The sequence below is a fragment of the Podarcis filfolensis genome (genome assembly GCF_964270895.1).
Source record: "Podarcis filfolensis genome assembly, chromosome: 8".
Taxonomy (NCBI): Eukaryota; Metazoa; Chordata; class Lepidosauria; order Squamata; family Lacertidae; genus Podarcis; species Podarcis filfolensis.
In genome coordinates this window covers 56,856,705-56,865,662 of record NC_139611.1, presented here as the reverse complement: position 1 = coordinate 56,865,662, position 8,958 = coordinate 56,856,705, and the positions used below count along the sequence as shown (strand labels likewise).

Below are 8,958 nucleotides of genomic sequence, written 5' to 3'. Positions count from 1 at the left end.
AAGTAGGCATGGTTTGCAAAGCAAACAGGCCTAATTAGGTCACTCATGGGCCAGAGGTTCCTCACCACTAGTTTCAAATCGGACTTGCACTACTACATCTTTTTGAGAAGTAGGAGCAAAACCTGCCCTAAATATAGCATTCCTTTCTCTCCAGAAGTGCTGCAGGCTTTGTTTTTGCTGCAAAAAACTAACATGATTAACCATGATTAAATTCTTATTTCTGGGAAGCATCAGACACCAGGAAGATCAAGTATTTCTAAAAGACTGAAATAACTTTTCAACTTACTTAAAAGACCACTGTAAACAGTGAAAATCATTGGCAGGGATACAATGATACTTGTAATGTGAAAAGAATTTTGGTAACTATGAATATATAACAGATAGATAATGGTAAAAGATGCAGAAAAAAGAAAATATTTTCTCTGAAAATGGAACCCATGGAGGGAGGGAAGCAGGTCCGAAGGTTCAAAAGAACCTTTTTATTTTAATGTTTTGAAATGGTTCAAGTTACAATGTATAAAATTATGTAAAACCAATAAAAATATTTAAAAATGAGAAGTGATTAAATTAACCCAGTGATGATGGCCTCTGAACCATATGAATGGCCATCATCATTGGGCAGGAGGACTCTATATACACAGACTTTCATATGCACCCAAGGCAGAGGAAACAGTGGTGGTTAAACTATTTATTGTCTACCAGCTTCAGAAGATGTTGCTCAGTATGAGCCCCCTCCCAAACATAGGGCAGGTTTTGCTTAGACTGGGCTGCCTTCAGTTGGCGATGCTTGCTTCTTTGCTTCTCTGGCCCTGGTTCTCTCTAGCCACTCTTGTCGCTGCTTCAGTCTCTGCGGGGCTTTCAGCTTCTGTACCTCTTGGTAGACCTAGAGGGTTAATGGGAAGAAGGGAGGCGGGAGGCAGTTAGGCAGTCAGTAGCACAGACCAAGACTACAAAATCCCAGAGTTCTATTGGGAGTGGTCTAATCCCCATACCAGCTGACAATGGGCATTTACTATGTTTATATTTAATACTCCATGGGAAAAGCCATGGCTCAGTGACACAGCACTTGCTTTACACATAGGTTCAATCTGTGGAACCTCCAGATAGGGCTGGCAAAGTCTCCTGCTGAAACCCTGGAAAGCTGCTGCCAGTCAGTGACTGGAGACAATACTTAGCTAGATGGCCCAAGAGTCTGACTTGGCACAAGGCAGAATCTCCTATTTCTTACAGAATTCTAGCACTGCACTCCTGCTATTTGGTGCTGCTCAGGGTGGCTGCTTACACCCTCAGTCCTACCCAGTATGTGCCCCCAACACTACTGGTCATGCGAAATACAAAACAAAGGTAAGCTCCATTGAGGAGGGTGGAGGTTTCGCTGGCCTGCCTGGCAATTTAACAAGAGTAATATTGCTTTAAGAAAGCCTTCCCAAACCCAGTGCCCTCCAGATGTCTCCCAGTTGATGGGAGCACAAAGAGCACAAAGCAGCACCAGGCCCCTCCGAAGCTCATCTTTTACAGAAGAGGAGCTCTGCTTCCAAATGCCTGGGCAGCAACATGCCATGGTGGCTGTACCTTGTTGCACAAGGCTTTCTTGGCGATCCAGCGCCGGGTGGCTCTCCGGCAGTACAATGGGGGAAACTCGTACTTGATGTCCAGCACTTTGCACGTCTTCTCAAAGACGTCGTACTTGGTGTTGCGCAGGTACTTCAGCAGCATCTTCCGCCGGTCTATGGCTATCAGCATCTGGCGACGGTTGACTGTGTCCTGGGGACAAGGGTTACTTGTTGCTAGTTACCACTACTACTATTAATTGTTTATATCCCAGATCTCAGGACATCTTTCCAAGGTGGCTGATCACACAAAGTATCAGCATATAAGAAATTATGAGGATCCAGCTGGTGGTATATACAACAGTCTAAATGGATGCAACAGTCCAAATGGAGCAGCCTCTCTTGCTCTCTTGCTGGCATATAAAGCCCTAAACTACTTGGGACCAAGATACCTTGCAGACTATCTTCTTTTATACATTTGTACATCTCCAACCAATCATAAGATCTTAAGGAGGCCTTGCTAGGTCTACCGAGTTCAGTCAAATGAATCTATGCATCTAAGGCACCTATGAAGCGGGCCTTCTTAGTGATGGCACCCAATCTCTGGAACACCCTCTGCAATTTAGGAGGTGGGAAAAGGAGCACTTTTTATGCAGGCTTTCCCTGGACTATAAAGTTTTGCCGCACTGTTTTGTATTTACCGCTACGGATATTAACTGTTTTATTTTGTAAAATGCATTTATATTTTGGTTCTGACATCTGATGTAATCAGTGCTGTGCAAGATCCAACTTTGAAAGAAATACTGACATTGCTTTGTATCTGAACAATGGCTGTAGCAGTTGGCACTCAACAGTAGCTCCACCCTGAAATACAAATTATCAGCTGGCTCCGAATACAGCATATATTGTGCTTGCATCCAAGACAGTTACCTTGTTGTGCATATGCAGATGTTCCTGGAGCGTGCGGATCTTGGCTGTCAAGAAGGCAACTGCAAGAGCAAAAGAAAGTCACTGCAGAAAGGCCAGAGACAAAGTGCCTATTCCAATGTTGAATGTTTCTGAATTCCTGCTTTAAAAACTGCGCATAGACATTGCCAACCAGCAAGCAAACACAGGGAACTGACCACTTAGAGCTGGCTGCTGGATGTGCTTCCATTATTCTAGAGCTTGCACTTGACTAATGACAGTTTGATGTTATATAGCTGGGTCTTCCCTCTGGCTACTTCAAAATCCTTGCATGGACTTTGGTAGTAGATATATGACAGAGGTTGAGAACACTGTTGGCCTTACAGGTGTTGTTGGACTGCAACTCTCATCAGTCCCAGCCAGCCTGGTCAATGGTCCAAGAACATTTCAGTGTCTGTAGGTTCTCCACCTTGGTATAGGGCAAAAAGAGAATCATGACCACTCCACCTGCTCTGCTGAGAGACCAGCTCCATTTGGCTCCAGCTCTTTATACAGGAAGGGAAAGCACATAAGCAAATCTGTCTTGTTCTCTATATAGAAGGAAATGTCTCTCAACATTAAGAGATTATCCTGCCGCTATGTATCCCTTGAAGTACCTGCTGGGGCACAGACAGGATGACAGCGAAGGAAGCAGGAGGCAGCAGCTTTTCTCTTGGGACATATTTTTCTCCTGGTATGCCCCACAGAGAAACCTACGGTCTGCAAATAAAAACATCCTGAAGGTCCCAGGCCTCAGAGAGGTTAGGCTGGCCTCAACTAGAGCCAGGGCCTTCTCGGCTGCGGCTCCAATCTGGTGGAACGCTCTGTCACAAGAGACTAGGGCCCTGCGGGACCTGACATCTTTCCGCAGGGCCTGCAAGACAGAGCTGTTCCACCAGGCCTTTGGTCAGGGCGCAGCCTGACTCCCTCCTCTGGCAACCTGCACAGAATTTTGCTTAATGGTTGCCATCAACTTGATTTTAATTAATTTTTATAATGAAATATTTTTAGAATGTTGGATTATTTGATTGTTTGATTATTTGATTGTTGTTAGCCGCCCTGAGCCCGGCTTCGGCTGGGGAGGGCGGGATATAAATAAAATTTATTATTATTATTATTACCTTGGACCTCTAAGGAGCTAGTGTCAGTTGGGGACTTCCGGACCTGGTCTGCTAGCTGCTGTTTCTTGATTTTCACTTTCTCCTTCTGCATGCAGAAGGGGAAGACAAAATTAATACAACTAGATACTAATACAACTAGATGACTAATAGTCACTCAACCCTACTCCACTATGCAGGAATGGCAGGCCATTGTTTGCTTACAATGCCAACAGCAAACCTGCCTGCCTACAGAAAAGGCAGAAATTCTTTTTTTATGGCTTTTTTAATGGTAAAGCATGGAAGAGTGGGGGAATGAAGGAAGATTTGCCCCCAATCCCAATTTACCCATGTAGGAGAACACTGACCTGGCTTGCCATTTCCAGAGACAGCAACCTTCTCACAACATCATCTACCCTGCAGGAAAACAGAGAGTCCTTTGATTACTTGTCCCCGAATTGCTTAACATTTGGGGAACAGCTTTGAGAGATTAGAAATCAAGGGAGCCATGTTAGATATTCAGAATTAAATGTAAGTTATAGGAGCACTAATTTAGGACCTCCCCCATCATCTGAAGACCCCAGTCAATAAAATGAGGCTTAAGTGGTTGCATTTTGGGGGCCCCTAAAGTGCAGCCCAATGTGGCAGACTTGCTGTTTCCTCCATGAAGCCCCTTTTCATGAAACTCACAGTCCTTCCCTGGTCCTCGCAAACCTTACTTGTCTATAACTGGGATGCTGGCATAAGGTTTCTTCAGCATTGTGGGAGGCAGATCATCCAAATGGCTGGGGATTTCTGCAACAACAGCAACACAGAATAAGAGCACAGCAGCTGCCTTGCTAGTTCACTCTAGTACAGAATACTTTTTTCTAACAGTAGTCAGCCAAGTATTGGTGGGAACACATGAGCTGATGTCTAAAAGAGAAGCTCTTGGCATCTCTCAGTAGGTAAAGAGAGGGAAGTACATTGTGGAAGCTAAAGAGGGACTCCAGTTGCAAAACATGGTGACCCACAAGCCAGCAGGAAGTTGGTTCACCTGGGCCAACAGAACATGTAGCAAGTGGTGTATCTTAACATGTCCAATCACCCTTTTTTATCTAACAGAACTTGTGTGCTGCTTAATTGTAAAAAACCCCCTCTAAGCAATTTTATTTTCCATTTCAATGGATTAGGAAATGGGGTAAGAGACAGAGACTCAGACCCATAATATCCAGTACAGTCATGAAACTCCCTCAAAACTGGAATCTCAAACTGTTCAGGTGACAGCCTTAGCAGACCAACTGCTTACAACAATGAGAATGTAATACAAACCTTGCTTTTTTCTACGGACAGGCCTGGCATAATCCCTGGCTGTTTGAAGGAGGGGGCTCTTATCTAAAAGGACAGAAAAGCAGCAGGGGTTACACTTGAGCCACATCAGTGCAATACAATAACACAACAGCACATTAGCATTTTGCTCCTTGGAAGTAATTAGGCACATCACTTCTCTCTCTTGGTTTTTGGGGAGATAAAACAGCTCTTCCAGTCTAGAGAACAACCTGTGGAGAAGCAATTTTTAGGCTCATAAGTAGACGGAACATTTCATATTTGAAGAAAGCATTCTGTTTTCTGCCCCACGGCCAATAAATGTGGGCAATGCATGAGCAGAGAAAGAGTAAGCTGCTCTGCCTTCACCCGCAACAAGGCTGCTGCAATTGCTCAGGTTGCTAGATGTGACCAAAAGTCACATTTGGGGCATCGGGCGAGGGAAGATCTCTAACAGCAAAATCCTTTGCATATTCTTTTCTATTCTAAGTTCAGTAGTGTCATGCAGTTTCCAGTTCAAGTAGAGGTTCCACTACAGGGAAAGAGGAAATGGCTTCCAATGCAAGGGCCATGTAAACAAGTTCTTTTGACATACAACAGAAACTTCTTAGTCACCATATTATTTTCACAATCCAAGGCCGTAATCAAGATCGTTTAGTGTATTAAGACCAGGACGGAGGAAACAGCCCACTCTACTGCCTCCTTGGTTGTGAGCTTGATGTTGCATTTAATAGGTGGGGAGAGAGATGGAGTGAGAGGGCTTGGCACATGGAAGATGACAAGTGATGCAAGAACATGGGACAGAGCCACAGAGACACCAAAGCAGCCCTCACTGCTGGGAAGCTCCATCTCCATCCACCAGATGCCAGTGTGGCACAGTGGTTAGTGTCAGACTAGGACCTGGGAGACCAGTGTTTAAATCCCCACTTCGTCATGAAGCCCACTAGTCATGACTAGTCATGAAGACTGACCTTGGGCCAGTCATTTTGTCTACTTCACAGGGTTGTTATGAGGATAAAATGGAGAGGGGCAAAAGGTGGGTACAGTGGTACCTCGGGTTACATACGCTTCAGGTTACAGACGCTCCAGGTTACAGACTCCGCTAACCTAGAAATAGTACCTCAGGTTAAGAACTTTGCTTCAGGATGAGAATAAAAATTGTGCTCCGGCGCCGTGGCAGCAGCAGCAGGCCCCATGCGCTAAAGTGGTGCTTCAGGTTAAGAACAGTTTCAGGTTAAGAATGGACCTCCAGAACGAATTAAGTACTTAACCCGAGGTACCACTGTACAGCACCTTTAGCTCCTTAGGAAAAGGTGGAATATAAATGTAATAATAAAATAAATAAATAAGTGGAATGGTTGAAGGTGTCTGCCACACTGCAAGGTAATTACCAGAATGGTCAACCCCCTCCCCATGTCCTGCCTTCTGCTCCTATTACACCAACAAAGAACATGCATAGATGTAACAAAAATTTTTTTCCCTTCCAGTAGCACCTTAAAGACCAACTAAATTAGTTCTTGGTATGAGCTTTCGTGTGCATGCACACTTCTTCAGATACACACCTTAAAGTTGGTCTTTAAGGTGCTACTGGAAGGAAAAAAAATTTTTTGTTTTGACTATGGCAGACCAACACGGCTACCTATCTGTACATGCATAGATGTGTTCGTCTATGGGTCTTCAGTGCATTTTAGCCACCTCCCCCAGGTGCCTTAAAGCAGATTGACTCCCAATCATATTCACGCTCTTGGACAATGAGGCCACCCGGGTCCCCCTTTAATTCTATTTTGATGAGATGCATGTGACTTTTGCAAGCAGTTTGGAAGGCACCCTGTGGAAAGGGGCCTTTCTGTCACTTGCAGAGACGGGGACGGTGTGAATCCATTTCCCCCAACCTGGTGCCTTCCCGGTGTTCTGCACTGAAATTCCCGCTAACCCCCCAAACAGCGTGGCCGCGTTCCCTTGAGCTCCGCCCGGCTGTGCTGTCTGGGACTGAATGGGAGCTGCACCTCAAGGTGCCAGGTAGGGGGAGGCCCGTATCTAATCCGAAGCAGAGGCAGTGTACACGGGACCGGCTGCGCGCGCGCTCCGAATTACTCAACCCCGAGCTCCTTACGCAGTGATCCCCGACCCGCCGCCGCCGCTGCCACGTGCGAGCCGAGGCAGCTCCATCCGCGCAGCGCGGCAGCCCCCGCCGCCGAGACTCCCCTGAACAACACCAGCGACATTCTCTCCCGGCTTAGTTCGTGGGCGCCGCCATCTTGGTGCGTCACAGGCCAGGTCCCCGCGGGAGCACCGAGAGCATCGATTGATACCCTGCGCGCCGGAGCCAATGGAAGGTAAAAGAAGAGGGTGAAGCTCGCCCCTCAGGTGATGAATGGCAGCCCCCGCTCCCAGCCTGCTTTTGTTCTGATGCCGAGCGCGGGCTGCCTGCGAGGTGGCTCAGTGGGAGTGACTTCAGTGCTTGGCAGAGCTTGCTCACTTGGGCTGCCTAGGCCAGCGTTGCCTGCTCTGGCTGGCAGCAGCTCTCTTTGATTTGGAGATGCCTGCTGGGGCTGGAGCTGGCGCTGGGACTTTCTGCATGATGCAAAAAGGTCTCCACCACCGCCTTCTTCTCCTTCTTCTTATTCGGCGATCACTCATAGCCGAGTAAGATTGTCTTCCATGAACACGGTCTTAACAGTGAGTCTGTAAGTGACCATGGAGGCCAATTCTGGATCCACACGGCCTTCCACAGTGAGGTCATAGGTTTCTGGTGAACATCCTTCGGCTCCTCCATGATAATATGACAGCAACAATTGCAGATAACAGCGGCTCTCAAAGTGAACCATTCACAGTGGGATCAAGTGTTAAACAGGGTTGTGTTATCGCCCCAACTCTTTATTATTTTCATTGCCATGATCCTACACTTTGTTGAAGGGAAACTCCCCACTCGAGTAGAAATCATATATTGAACAGATGGAAAGCTCTTTAATCTGGGTAGGCTGAAAAAGACTAAGGTTCCCATAACTTCCATCATAGAGCTTCAGTATGCTCCACCACCACCAAGCTGTGGGTCCTCCCTAGCAGCTGGGAGCGGCCAGTTGGCCCAGGATTCTCTGCAGACATCAACCTCTCCCAAATTGGTGCCTGTCAGATGTTTTGGACTACAACTCCCATCAGCCTGAGACAGCTACACCAAAAACATTTGCAGGTTGGTGTACTTGACTGGGATTGTGTCCATCAACCATTATTTTGTAGCAGATGTGACATATGCATTGCTTTTTAAATCCAAAATGATTTTAATCAGAGATGGTGTAGGCTGAACCAGGAGTCTTAGTTGCCCCCAAGAGGTGCTGCACCAGCAAAGCTAAGGGTCTCCCTTTAATTGTGGGAATAATATTTTTGTGACCTGTTCAGTGGCTGGTTGGTGAGGGACCCTTGACTTACCTTTAAAGGAACTCTGGGGTTGTTTCCACACTAAAATCCTTTAGCACTGCCAATACACTTATTTACAGGTAGTGAAAGGGGAATTAAAACAGAGGTGTCATATAGTCTTGGTGCAGTAATGCCCTTCCCTGTATGCAAGCTCTATTTATAGTGAGCTAGTTCAGTTCTAATGTTAATTAAAGCTCCAATGACTTTTAAATGCCTTTTAAAATGTATGTGTCTGGCCAAGCTATCCTGGATTTTGACTTACATTTTTCATATTTATTTTGTGCTGTTGTGCTTTCAACCACTTTTAAAAGTATTTTTTTGAATACTAATACATTGATTTTTATGCTCAATTTCCCCCTAATATATGCACTTTTGTAATCCTTGCTTGGTTGGAGAACTGCATTTAAAAATTTGGATAAGTGTGAATTCGGAAGGATAGCTGTATTTCAAATTGCATGTTGTTTGAGGAAGTACAAATATGGCAGTGTCACCTTTAAACGCAAACCAAATTTCTCCCCCATCCCTTCTGGAGGACTGCAACTGCCTTAAAGGTTTGCATGTGATCTGAGCAAGAGGGTTCACACTCTCCCACCAGCACCTTCTGTGCCCTTGCAAAGTGGCAGGACATGGAGCATGCTTTGATTCCA

At 45.8% G+C, this 8,958-nt stretch overlaps 1 protein-coding gene and 1 long non-coding RNA gene across 2 annotated transcripts in view; one reads left to right on the top strand and one right to left on the bottom strand.

The window, feature by feature from the left end:
• Positions 1-8,958, top strand: part of LOC310767883 — a 936,392-nt gene that overhangs the window by 590,286 nt on the left and 337,148 nt on the right. The gene's annotated exons all lie outside the window — the stretch shown is intronic.
• On the bottom strand, positions 674-7,180 carry MRPS15 (mitochondrial ribosomal protein S15). The gene is made up of 8 exons (XM_083625367.1): positions 7,011-7,180; positions 4,904-4,966; positions 4,312-4,387; positions 3,961-4,009; positions 3,617-3,701; positions 2,481-2,539; positions 1,573-1,764; positions 674-883 (listed from the first exon to the last, which is right to left on the bottom strand). The coding sequence occupies exons 1-8, from the start codon at positions 7,120-7,122 to the stop codon at positions 758-760; spliced, it is 762 nt and encodes a 253-aa protein (XP_083481493.1). The 5' UTR covers positions 7,123-7,180; the 3' UTR covers positions 674-757.

Excerpts from the sequence above, each read along its gene's own strand:
- MRPS15 (XM_083625367.1), bottom strand. The coding sequence starts at position 7,122 with ATGTCGCTGGTGTTGTTCAGGGGAGTCTCGGCGGCGGGGGCTGCCGCG. Across the intron at positions 4,967-7,010 it reads GGCGGGTCGGGGATCACTGC|ATAAGAGCCCCCTCCTTCAA; the intron begins GTAAGGAGCTCG and ends CTGTCCTTTTAG. Across the intron at positions 1,765-2,480 it reads ATCTGCATATGCACAACAAG|GACACAGTCAACCGTCGCCA; the intron begins GTAACTGTCTTG and ends CCTTGTCCCCAG.